This window comes from Branchiostoma floridae, chromosome 1 (assembly GCF_000003815.2).
Source record: "Branchiostoma floridae strain S238N-H82 chromosome 1, Bfl_VNyyK, whole genome shotgun sequence".
In the NCBI taxonomy this organism is placed as follows: domain Eukaryota; kingdom Metazoa; phylum Chordata; class Leptocardii; order Amphioxiformes; family Branchiostomatidae; genus Branchiostoma; species Branchiostoma floridae.
In genome coordinates this window covers 28,845,333-28,864,471 of record NC_049979.1, presented here as the reverse complement: position 1 = coordinate 28,864,471, position 19,139 = coordinate 28,845,333, and the positions used below count along the sequence as shown (strand labels likewise).

The 19,139-nt window shown below is 42.3% G+C and overlaps 2 protein-coding genes and 1 long non-coding RNA gene across 5 annotated transcripts in view; 2 read left to right on the top strand and 1 right to left on the bottom strand.

Moving 5' to 3' along the window:
* The window catches only part of LOC118412866 (phthiocerol synthesis polyketide synthase type I PpsC-like), a 39,724-nt gene that overhangs the window by 18,787 nt on the left and 1,798 nt on the right, over positions 1-19,139 (bottom strand). The window contains exons 1-2 of one of the 3 annotated variants that reach the window (XM_035815928.1): positions 14,085-14,174; positions 10,212-11,572 (exon numbers count right to left, since the gene is read on the bottom strand). The exons of 1 other annotated variant lie outside the window; for it this stretch is intronic. In XM_035815928.1, coding sequence (XP_035671821.1) covers positions 10,212-10,458 — 247 coding nt within the window. In that variant the 5' untranslated portion in view covers positions 10,459-11,572; positions 14,085-14,174. Of the gene's footprint in view, positions 1-10,211; positions 11,573-14,084; positions 14,491-19,139 lie in introns of those variants that run through there. One more of the 3 variants, XM_035815919.1, reaches the window with a different exon arrangement.
* Positions 4,426-9,344, top strand: LOC118412905. The gene is made up of 3 exons (XR_004830837.1): positions 4,426-6,860; positions 8,580-8,631; positions 9,267-9,344. It is a non-coding gene; the product is annotated as an uncharacterized LOC118412905 (long non-coding RNA).
* On the top strand, positions 14,997-19,074 carry LOC118412886 (patched domain-containing protein 3-like). Its single transcript, XM_035815946.1, has 2 exons — positions 14,997-16,127; positions 16,550-19,074. The coding sequence occupies exons 1-2, from the start codon at positions 15,128-15,130 to the stop codon at positions 18,181-18,183; spliced, it is 2,634 nt and encodes an 877-aa protein (XP_035671839.1). The 5' UTR covers positions 14,997-15,127; the 3' UTR covers positions 18,184-19,074.

Here is a 19,139-nt window from a genome sequence, read left to right as displayed (position 1 = left end):
ATCAGTCAGTTCTTCGTCGGCATCAGGGTCATGCCTCCTCGTAAATTAGAGCTCGCAGACTCATCGTCCGATCGAATCGCGCCTAATGTGAAGGGGGTATTACCACTTACGGATCCCAAAAGATTGCCTACGTTTTGGCACTTAGACAGCACGTATTTGCACGTACGGCGGGTTGTGCCCTTACCTTTACGTCACAAGCCACCAAGCACATCCAGGTCAAAAGATACAAAAACGGAATTTCTGCTGCAGTACCAAGGTCACATACTAGGGGCCCAAAATTGACCTTGACCTTTGTTTCTTAACACCTATCCACATACCAAATATCATTGTAATCCGTCCAGAGGTTCTTTAGTTATGCTGACCACAAATATTCGGAAACACAAACACACAGACAGACACACAGACACACCCAAAACTATATTTATCTCCATTTTTCTATGGAGGTAAGAATGAGAGTTAATGTCAAACCAAAGCCGGTTATGATCATGCAATCAAGGACACAACAATGGTTGTAGTTATGTTGGTATCCAACTGCACTTGTGTCAAGCTTGCATCACTGCTTTGTTATTTTCTTAGATTTTCGATAATTTAGATTTTGCGTAATACGTAAAAGTATGTCTTAAATACACGAAACATAAGGATATTCGTTCTTTATCTCTGAAATTCGTTGAGTATCTTTCGAATCCCACAGTGACGCAAGCCTGACGCAAGTGCAGTGAGATACCACCTTAAAGCTAAGGTCACAACCCGCTGAACATGCGTGGTATCTACGTGCCAAAGCATTGGCAATGTTCTTTGGAACCGTAAGTAGTAAGTACCGTCTCCGTACGAAATCGTACGAAATCCAACGGGTTTGGGAGTACGCAGACACGCCGTAGAACTCTACGTGCATGTACGAAATTTTCTCTGCTTTCTCTCCCTGCTCTTGCCATTCCTTTCCCACGTTTTCAGAAGTTGGTTGTAGTTATAATTGTGCCTATGGCACAGCAATTTTGATCTGGTTCTGCTCTGTACCTTATTGCAAGTTAGTGAGAGAAAACAATAGCACCACGGTTTTCATACACAATGCTCGTACTAACAAGCTGCAAATGCAGAAGTGTTCGAGGTGTTCTTATTCATTATGTTCGTGGTATTTGTAATATATCGCACGTTTCTAAGTATTACAGTGTTGCTGGTATTATCATGCAAATTAGGAACTAACTAATATGATTGATAGCTATTCATTTATATAGACTCGTATATGTATGTATATATATATTAGCTGCATACTGTGAGTATTACCTTCCTATCATTTAGAAGACAGGAGATAAAAGATATCTTAGGAAATACGGCATGTCCTCCTTTATCCAATAGGTCAATCCATTGGGGGTTAAGTTTGTTGATAAGGTACCTGCCTTACACGCTCCTCCACAGCGTCCTTTAATTAGATCCACGCCCCGGGCCCACTGAGCATAGCGGGGCGCCTTTTCGTGTTTACCAAGTCTTTGTGTCCTGGGTAACCTGGGTACGAGCGTATCTTTTCCGCGCAAAGCATGCTACCGTAGCAAACTCCCTTCCGTGACATAACTCCCCTCTCGGCAATCTAGAGGGGTAATCTAACTCTCTCGCAGCGCCACCAAATTAGGTACATTTTAAAGTTCCCTTTGATATAACGTATCACCTATTTACCCCCGAAATAGTGAACTTTCGAATTTCGTCTTGTTTTTCGCCCCGGTAAGTGTAGAAAATACTAGCTAACTAGGGTAACGTTACAGTCACACGTTGTATAGAGACGCACACAATGGTCACACAACTTGCGATTTGCTAAGGTAATTGAGACAAACACAAAACAAAACAAGCGTTCGCAGAACTTAACCTTCGTGAAATGGGTGAGGGTGTGGTGGTTTGAGGGTGTTTTTTTACAGACATCTCAGGGGCTAGCCTAACAGTATATGATACGTCCGATTGGCAAAATTGTCCGGAATTCTACAGGATTTTTTCCGAGCCTATGTAGTTGCTTTGGAGTGGAATAATTTGGTTCACAGATTGTCATGGTATTTGGAATGCAGATAGTTTTTGTCATGGACTGTGAGCGAGCGAATGAGTGAGATAGCTCTGGAGATGCCTTACACAATCAAATTTTATCATACAAATTAGGGGCTAATTTGCATAGGTAATGAGGACAGTTTATAAGCCTACTTCATTTCATATTAGCAGATACTCAAACATAAGACACATGTAACTAACAAAGAGAGAAATACTAGCCTAACTGAGTAGTGTACTAGTATGTCCGATTGGGCCACAGCAAGTAAATTTTATGGATGACATCCGCGAGTGCATTAAATTTCGCCTGATTTCAGAAAAAAAAAGAATTTTTTCTTCTGCAGGGACCGTCAACATGACGATAAAGTACCATAATTAGCAAATATGTTGTGTTGTAGCCTAATGATTGTACTTGTACAAGTGACACTTGCGAGGTACCCAGGACTGTAGTTGTAGAAATAAAATTTATTGGATATATGGAAGCTATGAGTGTGCTTACCAAATTTGTTGATGATGCCAGTCTACGACACTAGTGTCACTTTTACCATACCAGTGCATGTCTTAAAAACAGGAATGAATGCCTTGTTGGCTCTGATGCCATGTTTTGTCCCTTTAATTCTTTTTACAACAGTCATCAGAACTTTATGGTGCCTATTTTTGAAAATGTAGCTGTCTTATTTTTTTTCACCTATCTTGTTTTTTTTCACCCTATCGCACTTTTTTTGCAGTCTGCAGAGGATGTCATCCATAAAATTTACTTGCTGTGGCCTTTGTAAAAATTCCCGGAATTTACACCAAGTCTTACGCGCGTGCGCAATTGCATCATCCCTTTGGAGGGTAATAACATGGGAAGGGTTGACGGATCGTCGTGATTTTTGATCTCTAAATAACTTGGGGGATGCCTTCTATAATCAAGTTCTATCAATGCAAACCAGGGGCTAGTTTGCACAATTAATTATTCTCAGCATTTCATAACAGGACAGTCAAACGTACATGTATTACATTTGTAACTGAAAAAAAGATATTTATAGATATTAAATATGCACATTGCTGCCTAGCTCCGCAATTTAGTACGTTATATACTTCCAATGTGTATAATGGACTATCGAGATAAAACAAATATTGACGACTTGATACATTGCATGGACCTTTCCACAAAGTAATAATAGTTTTTTGTACAACCCCCTTTACGTATAATATACGACTCCTGCGGTAGAGATCATTATTGCCGACTTGTTGCTTGCAACAATGATGATGTAACATCCTTTGTTTCACAATGCAGTCCACTACATTGTGTATCCCATATGTCTAATGTACAGTCCCTATAAACAATCATATCAATGACTACAAGTTACTGTGAAAAACACTTAACCCTGCTCCACTTCGTACATAAACTTTACGTAACTTTGTCCAGCAATGTATTGTACCGGTAGTAACTGTTACGTGTATAGACCCTTTAAAACGTATGATATACGCCCCTGTATACAATATCATCATCACCCTTATTCTTGGTCTACAGATTATCAAATCTTATGGGATACATGTACACCCCATCATGTATAATGTACTATCCCTATAAACCATTTTCTTGTAGTCTTCGATACAAACGTCTGTCGCAACTATGACCTTGGGGGTCACTTCCTGTGGGGTCGGCAGCCCACGCTGGCATGACGTAATCACCTAAATATAGAACCGTTACACCATTACACCCAAATATAGCCACACTGGTTTACTGCCGGACCTATTTTCCAACTACAAACATCCCCGGCAAAACCGTCAAAAGCCACTAAACGATAAAACGCCACGTACGTTTCTTCACTGTCTCAAGAGCTACCCACATACGAAATATCAGATCAATCTGTCATGCCGTTCATGAGATTTTCTGTCCACAGACACGCACCCTACAACGGTTTGCACACATACCTATTGCATTCTGCTAATTACCTCCTAATTTGCATAATAATCATACAATTATGTACATCACTACCTAAGCTATCTGCATACCTACAGTCATTCCGATCCATCGACCCCTGCTTCCATAATTCCTTCTCAAAACCTAACACAAGAATGACTTTCACCGCCCCAGCAAAACCCCTAAGTGGCCAAAACTTACACACCTTACTATTCATTTATACAGCTACTTACCACTTAAAAATCATCACCCAAACATGTCCCGAAAAAAAAATATCAAAACCGGAAGTTCTGCTGCAGTACAATAACACTCCGCTAGAGCGCCCTGCCGTAACGCAATTCCTACCATTCCTTCGTCATGTCTAACCCTACCCACATACCAAATATCAAAACAATCCATCCATGCCTCCCCCAGTTATCAGGCTGACAAACGTCCCTCTCACAAAAAAACAGCACTCAAAACAAACCCTTCGTTTCACGAAGGGAACAAAATGACAGCCGTGGATTCCATATAGTTTTATTTGTGTATTGGTTGAGCCCACAATCTAAACCTATGGCTTCTTCGCGGTGCTGGGTACGAGCGTGCCTGCCTTATATGTTCGGAATTCCTATAGTTCACCGTTATGGATTCTCCCCACAAAATGTATCGTTTTCTAATTAATTATGCAAGTTATGTTCCACTCAGAGTAATTGCTACTTCGTCGTACTCATCTCTAATCAACCCACACGAGGGCCCAGAAATTCTTAAGTTCTGTTCAGTTGTTATTGACTTAAATCATGTGGAAAATGTGTTCAAACATGACAGAAGAAGAAGAGGAATACACCCTCAAAGACAATAAATTTCCTGTCGGAGATATAATTACACTCCACCATGCTCCACTACACACCCAGCTCCGATGGACATTACAACCTCAACCTCCAAAACCGGACACCTCGGGCACGTTAAAGAACCTACAACATGTACACTTTCCCGACGTGAATGAATCTGTTATTCTGTCCGGATATGCAGCTTGCACTCTTCAGTTCAAACCTGGGGTGTAACGCCGCCATTAGGCGGTTTGCTGGGTAGAGAAACATAAACAAACAACAAGTTTGCCCGGAATGCCATTTATCGGCCAGCAAGATCGGTGCAGACAAAACATGTACCGTTATCCCCCACCTGTCAGAAGGACGCAGTAAATTCGCAGATCGAAAAGGTTAATATAGAGCTACATGGCTTTGAGGTCAAAGCAACAACATAATAAGGGTATTGGGAGGGGGTCAGGAAAAACACGGCAATCCGGGATAATGCAATGGATACAACATCTTGCCATTCAAGATAGTACCGAGTCACCTCATGAGCGCAGTCTGTGTCCTCTGTCGTAGAGGAGTAGTCTACCCAAACCCGACAGGGTTCCCGTACATGGACCACAAGTGGGGCCACACTTGGAGGAGGACCGCGTGGAGAATTAGAAGGACACAATTATGTTTTTTGCAGAAATTGGCATTTGTGCATGAAAAATTAGTAAACGGCAACTCCTCTGGTATGTTACCTGTCTGTCCATTTTCTACCATCAGTGACGTGTGGAGCCTGCCTCGTAGACTTGTGAACCCATGCCAACCTTATATGTGCTCCTAAAGTTTCTTTTTGTTTTCAAGACTATGATAGAATTGACAAGACATGTACCTCAGCAAACAAGTCTTTTATTTCTGTATTCAAGAGGTGCACAAAAAAGTATCACTAGTGTGCTAGACTGTTATCACTTTATCACCAATGGGACAACTACAGTTATCGCTATCACATCATATATAACGTTACATGTACTTTCGAACTAGTTTCACTTCTAGAACTACTGTCATTGGCTACATGCACCTCACTAGTGTGACCTCTGCAAAGCTATCACACGATGTATCTTCTCATTTTGGTACATGTTCAACATCTTTGGGGGGGGGGGGGGTCCTTTAGTTTTCTTCCAAATCAAGCAAACATTTATGAGCCCACTGATATCATCCATAGACCTCGTGTGCCCTTATCTTCCTTGAGGGACCGGCATCACTCCCAGCACAGTAGAGGTATACAAAGTACCGGGGTATAGTTTGTAGTTCCAGCTTTAATACCAGGCTAAACAATAGTAGGTGAAGTGAATTTGTAACTCAAACTTTTTTATGATAAGTCATCATCGGTGGTAAACATGATGGAGTTACAGTATCAGAACGTAGTTATTGTTTTGAAGTTAAAGATCCATCAGGTAGGTTTCTTGGTTGTGTCAAAAATAAACAGTGCCCTGCACATGGTCGTTTTTTTGTCCTGTTTTGACTTGTCCTGTCCGCCCAGCAACAATAAATCCATACCTGGAGCCAAATCTGGCACGTGCGAAAACATCATTTCTACCATCGCCTGTTTCAAGCTCGCCTGTTTGTTGATATGGAGCAGACCCGAAAACACATTTCTACCATCGCCTGTAGTTGCAAGCTCGCCTGTTTGTTGATCTGGAACAGACCCGAAAACACATTTCTACCATCGTCTGTTTTGTACGCCCGGCTGTTTGTTGATCAGGGACAGACCTCGGGCGTGTGACCTAGAAACCTTTCAAAGGTCAGTGACTCAATGCTTTCCCCAGGGACCTTATGGCCAGTTCTTGGATAAGGCGGAACTGGTTCAAACTGGTTTGATCCCCCCAGACCTATGGCTTCTCCAATCAGGGAGAAGTCTTAAAACATTTGACCAATAGGACAAAATTGGCCACCCTCCTGTCAATCTTCCGAAACTGGGAGGGTCCGGGTATATACTCCGGTCCTTGTCTGTTGACGAGACAGAAAGAGCGGGGCGTTCTATGTGTTAACATCGGGCCTGAGGTCATCTCAGCTGTAACTTTTCTGGAAGCTACGACTGTAGGTTGGAGTCTGTTCCCGCTGCAGATACAAGGACATGCATCACTTCTGACAAGGTATGTTAGTTTTTCTCCGGTTGAATGGCCTGTTCCTTGCATTTGGTGCAGCGGAAAGTTATATCATTGAAAGAATGTAGTTATTGATATTCCCTCTCCGGTTAGATCGGTCGGCATTCATTGTGTATACTAGTGTCATTGTCAGATTGTTCTATGGCCGGTACCGTGTATATCTCTCCTAGAATCATCAAGGTCTAGACTTCCAGTTGATGCCTTTCTACATGTACTTGTGTCTGGATTGGTGAATAAATTCTTCGGTGATGTGATTTCAACCCTTTCAAAGCTTAAATTGTACGCTTCTGTGTGATGAGACTAAGCTTCAATTGTACGGAGAGGTACTGCGATACCGCTCCTTTTCTTGGCCCTCTAGATATAGCGAAAATCTGTTTATATTTCATAAATACGAGTTTATCTCCCGCAAGTCAGGTTTACCGTAGTGAGAATGCCGTGCTATGAAACCCCGTCAGATTTTCGAGCTTCGTCAAATTCCACCGCTAGCAAGAGAGAAAGAAAGTCAAACCGTTGTAGCACTTAGTTGAGTAGACTTACTGTAGATGCCATCTGTTTTTCTAGAAAGGTTTTGCTGGATTCGCGATTAATACGATTAGAAAGCTGTGTTGATTACGGATTTGATGGCCGTTCCGAAATGTAGATATGGAGGGGGAGAGGTTGGATCTTATAAAACTGGAAGTCAAGCAAAAGCAGGATTCAGTTTCTGGGGTCCCAGGGAGGGAGCGAGCCCGTAAACGACCCCGTATGCGCAGATGCCTTGGCGGACATGCATCATTCCTAGCACCGTAGAGGTGCCGGGGAGCCCTCGATGGAAAAGGGAATTTGATACTGAAACTTTTATGATAATTTGAAGATATCAAAAATAGTATGCTAAAGTTGCATTGCATGTATCATAATGTAGTCTTTCTTTTGATATCATCAGTTAAGGTCATCGGCTTTGCTCTTGTAAGTTGTAGGTTCTAAATTTTAGTTATTTTATTTTGAGACTTTGTTTTGTTGTTTGATGCGTGATCAATGTGATGGTAATGATTTGTTGTTGTCATTGAATTAGATATTTCGCAGCTCTTTTTTTTCTTTGTACCGGTCTTGTTGTGATTTGATGTCAGTTTAGACGTTATTTTTATTCGTTTACACGGCTTGTACATTCTTGTATGACGTGTTTATTTTTTTGTAAGCGTGTTGTGTTGGCGGTGTGGTTGTAAGAGGTTACTGTCACATAGTTCTGGTCTACCTGTACTTGTCCACGTTTAACGTTTGCAATGATGCCCACGTAGCAGTTCTCTGTGTTACTGTATTGATTAGTCTCTTCAGCAGATATTCTGACGACCATGGTCCAATGTGTCAACAAGTGTTATAAATTGTACGCTTGGGTACACTGCCACCCAACCGAGCGGTCCAGTTTTAATTTTGTTACCGACCCAACATGCATTAATTAGACTGAAATATCAATGATTGCTGAGATCCTTGATTTGATCGTTGGCAGTTAATTGCGCACGGAATTTGTGTTTAGGTAATGTTCCGCCGGGATTTTTTGGCCTTATCTATATGTAATATCCCCTCCTTTTCGACAAGACTCATATGACTCAATGAATATTCCAGTAACAACCAGCTGTTTTTCATAAAAGGCAAACCAATTTGATTCTCGGTGAATGGCAGGAAATGGCTTCAATGTACTTTAATATGCCTATTCTTTCTCTGTTCGCGCAGGTAGCATGGCCACTCGCAGACTTCAGAAGGAATCACTGCTCAGAGCATAAAGGTGAGGTAGACTAACAATTCGTTACAGAGAAAGGGCCCACAGCCTATGGGTCAACGTAAAAGATCATGTCTTATAGTGACAAGATATAGTCCAGAGACAATAGTGTATTGTTTTCTGTTGATCTGGTTGATATGCATTAATTGTCATTGTAAGCGTTTTTCTTGATGAATCGAAAACAGCATTCTATCAGTCGAACAAAGTCTCCTTCGTTTCACAACCTTCTTTTAATTCTCCTGTAGACGTTTCGGTAACTGTCTGTCACCTTCATCAGTACAAAATGAACCATACTAACGTTATCGGTAATTACTATATAGCTCATATCGCACTGATAATGTTAGTATGGTTCATTTTGTACTGATGAAGGTGACAGTCACCGAAACGTCTACAGGGGAATTAAAGAAGGTTGTTAAACGAAGGAGACTTTGTTCGATTGATCTGCCAACCTGATGAAACTATTTATGGAGCATTCTATCAGCTTTTCATTTTACATTGCGGTCCTTTGCATTTTGTAAACGTACTCTAAAATAAGACTCTGTTTATACAGAGGAAGGGTACACCTACACAGTACATTTTGTAACAGAGAATCCGTTCAAGGCATGTTATATTTATGTCCTTTTGTCTCTTTGTACCCGCAGGTCAACAACTCTGGTAGCAATCAGAATTCACTGGACCCCGGTCACGGAAAAGCTGGGGTGTGTGCTGATATCACCCAGGAAAACAAACAAAAAAGCAAGAAAAGAAAAGAAACCAATAGAGTAAAAAGTGGCCAGGTCACCCAAAAACACATGATACAAAACACACAAATAAAACATAAAACCCTCCAACAAAACAACACTTCTATCACACAGTAAGAATACGCAAAATAAAGGACAGCATCATGTAGTCAAAGAAGTCTGTCTGTCTTACAAAGTCCAATGTACGGTGAGTTTTATCTTCGCGTACTTTCTTTATCATCGATGCGTCAGTCATGGTCTATAAAGTGACATCTAAACAAACTGTATCAGCTACATGTCCAAACTTATCATTCTTCACTGTAAGAAGTTATAAGTTACCAAATACATCGACAAACATGTGACACGCTGGTCTTTAGTCTCAAGAAAGCTCATTTGAAATATCTTTTAAAAGCTGCAATAGTGTATAAAAACTGTCCAAAGAAGCAACTTACAGTTCCTCAATGTTACATGCAAACGCCCGTCCCGCAAGTTCTCGTCAAAAACGAATTCCCCAGGGAATGCGTGCGTGGAATATCTAGAATTCCTGGCAACTCAATCGCAGTACTATAAGAACGGCTCCGCCCCTGAGGCGTCGCCAAAAAGATGCTCTCCAAGTGACCTTCTTATCACATGCATTATTTGATTAAGAATTGTGCTACATGATTTTCATCTCAGTGTGCACGTACATCTCCTATGTACAAGCTGATTGCATACCAAACATGATCACAATCGCTCGAGACGTTCTGGAGATATAGCACTGGACGCCGCACGTATACGCACTTGCCCAGCAAATCTATATGTTTCATGGAAGTGACATTGACTTTTCCCTTTCTCCTGTAGAGATGGGAACTATGCTAAATATCTTACCTGGAGGTATTTTAAAGAACTGTCGATCGAATTCAAACACGTTACACTGTAGGTAGCCACCACATCGATTGTAAAGTTTGCCCGGCGTTCTGTTGGGATGCCAGAAGAACGACGTGTCAAACCTGTCGTCTGGAGGCGGGATGGTGCAGTCCCGTCCCTCCGCCAACATGGCCCAGAAGTCCCCTGGTGTGTTAACTCCGCCCGGGTAGCGGCAGCCGATGCCGACAATCGCTACCTTTCCGTCCATGCTGAAACACTTTCCCTATATTTTTGTACGCTACTCAAGCGATCGGTGCTGAAGCAACGACCGAAAGGACGCGACTACTACCAAACTCCATGTTACGTCAGGTTGTAGTCGTAGAAATAACTAATTACAGGTCTAACGTATGCCAATTGATAGTATAGACGGTAGATAGGTACTGTGAAAGTTTCGTCGATGGAAAATACACGACAAATATGTGAAGGACAGAGCAGCGAGGGCCCCTCCATTACATACACGCTCCTCCATTGTATGAATGCAGCATAGGCTTATAATGAACCAGTTTTTCCACAATGACCAGATCAGAATTACTAGATTTTGCCATGGTCCCAGGGGTGTTCGTGAAAAGGTAGAGAATCATCTTGCTTTTGTTTATATTATACCATTTGTACCATATAACATTTTTGTTTTCAATCTTCAGGCACACATTTCCCCGTTCAGACAGACAACCGTTGACATAACTGAGTCAGGTAACCGACGCGCTTTCCAAACTGCACAACCCCCGCCCTCGTGCACACATGGTACTTCCTAGTAAGGGCATTGTTTGTGTGGGTTCATTACTTATTCAGGTCAGAACAGAGCAGAGGTCAACTGTTTGTCTATGCACCTTTACCTATTATGGTGACGTCAGGCAGACCTGTGGCGAGAACATTTCTTGCTTCCGGAGCCTGGTTTCCGGGACATCCGATCGGAAGAACATAACTTCAATTCCTTTACCCTGTATTTACAGTAGTTGTGACAAGTGTGGTGCCATCTACCACATCAAGCCTCAAGGGACTACCAACAGAGGGCCTTGTCAGCAAGTGTCCATGAGAGAAAGTGAACGTTCATTGAAAACCACATTCCAAGTACACAGGCGGCCCAGTTCTATAGGTATCTTCTGAGGTCTGACAACACATCCACATTGAGTCTACGGCCACGCCATCTGGAATGGTTCAATATTCTGGGCACTGAACCCAACTACTTTGTGTGGAGGGTGAAGGAGGCCCACTACATCAGGGCACACCAGCCGTCTCTCGGGCGGGATGGGAGACCTTTACCGACTTCCGACGAACTTTGACACCGTGAAAAATTGCGTGTCTACAGCACTTGAGTCAGATAGCTGGAAAAAGACCGAGAGATTTGGTCGAAAGTTTAAAGTCCGATGATAAGTGAAACTTCTTGAGTTTATTTTTCTCATTCATATGTAATTTACCAACTTACATGAACGTCCATGCTACCTGAGGTACATGTTGGGCTTTGTGCCCTATAATAAGGGCACAACCCGCTGTACGTGCAAATACGTGCTGTCTACGTGCCAAAACGTAGGTAACAATGGGTAATCTTTTTGAATCCGTAAGTGGTAAGTACCGCCTCCGTACGAACTCGTAGGGAATCCGACGGATTTTGGAGTACGCAGACACGCCGTAGAACTTTATGTGAAATCAAAACTTTGTGTGCCATCGGTCTGCGGATTCGACCCCGGGGCCCCGTACGTGCCAGTACGGGCGGTGCGCCTGCCCTGTACATCTTGAAGGTTTTCAGAAATACGTGGCGGACGTGGCCTCTCAAAAGGACGTACGGTCAAATTGCACGTACGGTGGGTTGTGCCCTTAGCTTAACACGTGACTGAAGAAGGGAAGGGATAGGAGTATAAAACAGAATTGCAAAGTCTTATCCTCTGTCAAACCACACTTGATGGTTACCAACTATAATACGAGGTATCGGATCTTCAGTTTTACAGCAATGTTGCTGTTTTCGTGGACAATCCATTTACGTACCGTTAACCTGCATGTGCAGAGAATTGGACAATGTCTAACTCCGGTGATGCATGACAGATTTTCTGTAATGCTATACAGATACATCATCTAAATAGCAACCAAGGGCAAAACCAAGTGACGCCAACGCGGACGTTATCGAAGTAAAGCAAACAGAGCTAGATGATTTACAGCTAAAACCTTGTTCCAACACAGTAGATAAGCGTATTGAATTTTCAACTGTTTTTGAGTACTGGACTTCTTAAAAATTCCGAGCGAAACCACATACATCTAATGCAATATGATGTATTGCAAACAGTTTGTGAGATTTCATCTTCAACAAATTCCTTAAAAAACATTGTTATAAAGAATAACCATGCAATAAGCATATTCTTATCGTGTATTCCCGTGCCGTACCACCACCAACGCCCCCACCCCCATGTAAAAAAAAAATACATTTTGCATCAGATCAAATGTTATGTAACATGGCTCTTCTTAATACCCCTTTCACATTGTCGACGATCTTCGTTCGTACTTCGCGATCGCTGAACGTTCGGCCGATTTTAGGATCGACAGAGGGTCGCGCGTATTTTTCGCCTGAAAACCGTTCCTGTCACATCGATTGCCTTAGAATACATTTAAGATAATGAGCCTCCCATGCATCACACGGGTGTCACCTCTTGCACGCGAAGTAGATGAGAGAAAACGTTCCTCATGAAAAGGAAACAGTTCACTCAATTCTGGTGGTTTAGTTGTGGGAATCTTTTCAGCCATTTAATGGATAGAATAAACATGATCACGGTAAAGAAATTATGTGATAAACCCAGCCCGCACACTACCACAGGGGCCACACTGTCAGAGTTACTCCCTAGGTCAAAGAACGTGTACCTCAAAGATCAACGGCGACTAGTTGCTGATGTTAGAGTCCATTCCAAGTCACCATGAGGGTTTTTAGGTGATATTTGTAATTAGTCTGAAATATTTTGAATAAAAGAATATCTGAGCCACAATAATTAGATTCTTTTAAAAAAATTGACTAAGAAAATACTCATCTATTTGAATTCCTTTGAATATTTTAGAAATAATTTGAATGTAACTGTACAAAAATATCTTTATTTAGAATAATTGTGAAACCTCTGTATGATTATTTCACATTTACAAATATTTACAAATATTTGTAAACTTTGCCAAATGATAAAATTAGTTTATTGCCCCATAAAAGTAAGCCCTATTGTTGCATCTGTATATTTTTAGATTTCACTGCTGGGCACTGGTGGGTCCTTTGTGGTGGGCCATTGTTGCATGGCACCCAACCATACTTTGCAAGGATGTGTGAATTGCTATCTTCCCAGCCCACTTAACCATTTACAAAAAAATGGTAGAAAATGGTAAATAATGGTAGAATGCTGTTATCATTATTTAGAAACCATTAGAAGTATCAAATTACACACCATGAATATTTCCAAAGTTTTACAGGACCAGGGAAAAATTTATAAAGTTGAAACAGTGTTAGAAATATTTCTAAAGTATCAAATATCCTAGACATATAATTACAAATCTTTAAAATCAATTCTAAACAATGGCAACAAACATCCGCACGGTGACTTGGAATCGACTCTAAGACTAAGTTTAGGTGCACAGCGAGCATGGAGCGACAACCAAAAATCCCCGACTATCACCAATAATCGCGCGATGATTGAAAAAAAAAACACCTGACAAAAATGTCATTTAGAGCTCGCAGACTCGTCGTCCGATCGATTGTCGCGCAATGTGACAGGGGTATTAAGAACGTCAAACGTCGTCATAGATAAGTACCAAAGACCAAAGATTAATAGATTATAATCTCTGTCACAATACCTGGGAGAGAATATGGCTTACCTGGCGGGATTTTAAAGAACTGCCGATCAAATTCAAACACGTTGCACTGTAGGTAGCCACCACATCGATTGTAAAGTTTGCCCGGTGTTCTGTTGGGATGCCAGAAGTACGACGTGTCAAACCTGTCGTCTGGAGGCGGGATGGTGCAGTCCCTTCCCTCCGCCAACATGGTCCAGAAGTCCCCTGGTGTGTTAACTCCGCCGGGGTAGCGGCAGCCGATGCCGACAATCGCTACCTTTCCGTCCATGCTGAAACACTTTCCCTATATTTCTTGTGCTCTATTTGAGCCGTCTACACTGAACGAGCTCCAGCAAAATAAAATAACTACAATGACAAAACTCTATCTTCTGGTTTAACCCATCCGGCCTCTCATATGGTGGGGACCGCTCGGTCTCAGTACGATATCCCAGAGAAATGTTCTGCTATTTAATGCCTTTTCTAGAAGAGCTTGTCAATGGAATTCTGCCATGGAAGGCTAATGGGCCAATCAGGTTTTGGTCTCCACCTCATTAATAAGTAAACGTGATCTCATTTGTGTACAGACTATGTTATGAAACTACTGCTGTGTCTCTATTGGTTGCATCGGGACCCAGGCAGGTAAAGGGCGGAGTCTTGGAGTCAGTACCGTGTCTTATGTAACAGGCAGTACCGTGTCTTATGTAACACAGAACAATGTGTAGACTTTAGATCTTTAGACTGCAGAAAGGCGACCTACATAAGCACTCAACCGCAAAAGCTAGTGTTTTGTGTCAACCATCATTACCAAATTCTTCGTATTATGTTATCGGGCACCTTCTTTCCTATCGACTGCTTTGGTGATAGAGCCCAGAGTCTATTTGTCCCTTGTCAAGCTAAGGGAGAGTATATCTATATTTGCCCTAGGAGAGAAGTGCCCCACCCAGGTAATTGACACCGTGTTAATACAGTGTATCTCCGTGTACACAAGTGTATTTTCACTACTGCACCGTGAGGGCATTGTGTCTGGTAGTGGTTTGTTTGCTTCTAAGGTCAGAACAGGCTTTACCGTCTCCAGCGGAGTAACCATGCCTGTTTCATACAACTGCAGGATGAAAACGACCCAGCATCACCTCAGCCGTCTGTACGATCTCTACGGAAGGCTGGTGGCGCGTAAACCCGTCCCTTTCCTGATAAGTTCTGTACTACTCGCGGGCATTTGGGGGATCGGTTTCATATTCATTCAAGCCGAATGGGACATTCTGTATTTGTTCAGCCCCGAAAACGGACGAACGAGCCAAAACCAAGCAGTCATTCGTCGCTGTTTCCCTACCAACTATTCCGATTTCTTACCGGACAGACAGACGGACGATGGTAACTTCGGCAAAATCATCGTATCAGCAAAGGATGACGACAACATGTTGAATTGCGAACTTGCAAGAAAAGTACAGACAATGCACCAAGCAATAGTGACAATGCCTGTTATTTATGGTGGACGTAGCCTGACCTACGAAGATCTATGCGCGAGGAGAAGTAAAACGTGTGTCTATTCTCCTCTAGTCGATCTGATAAGGCAGCAATGCCAGGGGGATTTCGGGACAATGAACATCACCTTCCCAATAGTGAGCTACCGCGAGAATGTTTCCATGTTTACCGGCCATCAGATCGGCGGGGTTGAATTTCTCTCAGAAGGAGGAACACTGGAACGAGCGAGAGCTTTTCAGCTATCTTACCATCTCCAACATGATGAAGGAGGCAAAGCTCAAAAATGGGAGCAGGCCTTCACTCGCAAAGTGTTAGAACTTTCCACAGACAACATCACTGCGGTGCCTCTTACATCCAGAACACTTGAAACAGACATTATGGACACGACCGTTGCCGTTGTTCGCCGATTTACACTTATGTTTGCCCTCGTCAGTATGGTGTGTTCTATATCATTAAGCGCAGACTGGGTTCGAGCCAAAGTGTTGGTCGGAATGGCCGGTCTGTTGGCCCTGGCACTAGCTTTCCTGTCGACATTCGGGATTCTGCTCTGGTCGCGGTTCAAGTTTATCTCTCCAATTGGTCTCATTTCCTTTCCTATGTTAGGTAAGAAATATGCATTTTTCCAATCACATAATATTTGTTTCTTAATATGTTACGCAGCTGATGCAAGTTTAATTCATATTTACAATTTGCCATCGACCACACCTTAACTTTGGACAGTTTTGATTACATGTAACCTTAAATCATCACCAAGTGCTTCTGCAGTTATTTTTTACATTTTGTGACGTTATATGGCGCACAGATCAGCTGGAATGAAGTAGACATTGTATAATTACTAACGGCAGATCCATTCAAGACTAGTGTATCTAACCCGCAGGGTCACATGCACAAAGCTTCAATATTGGTCTTCGTTCATTGCATTGATACTGTGTACTTTTATAACGCATTGGTGATGTTGATTTCATGAAAAGGAAAAAGAATATACAAATTGCATGACAATTTGGTGTTTCTTATTTGTCACCCAGGACTTGAAGCGACAAACAGACTACACCTGGCCACATCGTGGTGGCGGACAGACGAGACCGCGGCGGTACCAGAGCGCCTGGGGCGGACCCTCCGCGAGACCGGGGTGCCCATGACCTGTACCGCGGTCATACTGGCCGTCACCTACGGAGTCAGCAGTGTTACAGACTTTCCAGGGTTAAGAACCTTCTTTCTTTTCTCAGCTCTTGTTACTGTCTTCGTGCTTCTTTATCAGTGCACTTTTCTTGTGGCATTGTTTGGTTTGGATGGACGAAGAGAAAAGTTAAACAGGCATGCGTATGCAGTGTGCAGAACAGTGTTGCCGAGGTCCGAAGCAAGTGACAAACCATTGATTTACAAAATCTTCTGTGCTGGGGGACATTCTGTGCATGATGCAGAACCATGGCAAGCAGATAAGAGAAGTCTTGCAGGGCTTTTGCACAGATGCATTGATACATTTCTAGCTATGTCTGTGGGGAAGGTTCTGGTCGGAAGTTGCTATCTGATATACATCGGTGTAGGTGTGTGGGGTTGTCTTAATCTAAAGATAGATTTTAATCTACGCAGTGTTGTCGCAGACGACTGTGTCTCAGCTACCTTTTACAATGCCGAAGAGCGGTTCTTTGGTAAGTTCGGCCCACCCGTGTCTGTTGTCGTTGTGAATGGAAATGACTATTGGCGTGAGGAGTCTTTGAATGGCTTACTCGAGCTAAAGGCCGACATGGAACACAGCAGGTACATGTATAATATCAACGAGACAGACGAAGGGCGGTTTTGGTTGTCGGAGTTTCTCAGCTTTGTCCGTTCAGCCGGTGTCCCAGCTGACAATCAAGACAAGTTTATGACCGTGTTGAAGTCGGAGTTTTTGCCTGATAAGTTGCATTGCCCATACGCCCCGGACGTCGTGCTGGACAATACCACAATATTGTGCTCCCGTTTCGTCCTTCAGACAAGGGACACCTATAAATTCCGAGATATCGTTAAAGCTGTTCATGAGTTTCAGGAAACCATACAGAAATACAATGTGGACGCTCTGGTGTTCCATTCGTCATTTTTCTTCGCCGACATGTTGACACAGATATTTTCAGAAGCGATTAGATTCTCCGTAGCACTGGGAGGGAGCTTAGTTGGATTTGTCTTTCTCCTTACTCTTAATCCAATATTGGCCTTGTTTTCGGCCATGTCCTGTGCCTCCATAAGTATTGGCATCGTTGGTTTTTCTGTACTCTGGGGAATTACACTTGACATCAACAGTTTCATGTCATTTGCCCTAGCAGCTTCATTCTCGGTTGAGTACTCCCTGCGATTCTTGCTACTGTTTGTTAGTGTTCCTACCGCTGGCACGAAGCAGACAGCTATGTCCTCAATAGCAGGGCCTGTGTCACTGCAACACTTCGTAGCGACGTTATGTGCGGTCGCCGTTCTCTCTACATCTGACACTGCGCTGTTTCGAAACTATTTCAAAATTCTATTCTTCACGATTCTATGTGGTTCCGTGCATGCTCTCTTTTTTCTTCCGGTATGTTTGTCTTCAATATGCAATAAACTGCACTGTACTTGGGCTCCGAGAAATGAATCATCTTATGAAGTCAATGGCACTGTAAGGAGACAAAATTCAAGACCTAGTCTTCACTAGTCCATAGATTATGTAATTGTTTTAATTTTTAATCGCAATGTATCCGTGCCTTAAGGTTATACTGTGTGCCCCAGAAGGCACAAAATACAATCTCATTTGCTATCCGTAATTAAAATTCTTCTCGATCACTTTGATATTAGTAACCGCTCGTCTGTATGGCCTAAATGCTTCTAACGCTCAAGCGAGACCATGTACTGTTATCAGCAAAAATGTGGTGCTATTTTGATAGATCATAATAGTTACGTATATGAGACCCATTTTGCAGCACCTTAGATTTGTTAATGTATGAATTTGTGGAGATCTCAAGTTGTTTAAACCATTATGACACTTTACAACATGTTATATGTGATGATTATGTCCGAACCTGAAGAGGTAAACGGAAATGTCACGAATCACCTCCTGTTGTTTGGTTACTGCACCTAACTCCATATGTATGTATTGATGCATAAAAATAAAGCTACAAGCTAAGATTTGTGTTTCACATACCTCTTGAGTCTTTGTTGACCACCACATTGCAAGTTTTGACATTGTCATATTTGTATAATCAATGTATTTTGTACTTTGTATAATCCCCACAGTTAATGCCACCAGGTACCTCACGTTCCTGACGCCTGGTCTCCGATACTCGATGTACTCTCATTTTGGTTTGCTGAAATTCTATCATTTAAGGACTCTAATGAAGTCTTCCAAACAATTTTCGATAAGAAAAATCAAACTGTCGAGAATTTCAAGAAGCCTTCATCCAATCTAAGAACTGATCGACAAAAAGGGGAAGGTTTATTTCATACATTCAATTTGTTTCTGCGTACCAAGTCCATGGGTCATCACTGACTTCCAACTGCCTGGCGTGTTACAGCCTTCAACTGCAATTTACAGTTCCATTCATTTTGTCATTAGCACGTCACAAATACGCTACTTTAGGAAGATGTTGACGTTTGATATCTGACTTTTCTTGT

Bases quoted from the DNA above. Each gene is read 5' to 3' on its own strand.
- LOC118412886 (XM_035815946.1), top strand. From the start codon at position 15,128: ATGCCTGTTTCATACAACTGCAGGATGAAAACGACCCAGCATCACCTC. The intron at 16,128-16,549 runs GTAAGAAATATG...TTTGTCACCCAG, and splicing joins CATTTCCTTTCCTATGTTAG to GACTTGAAGCGACAAACAGA.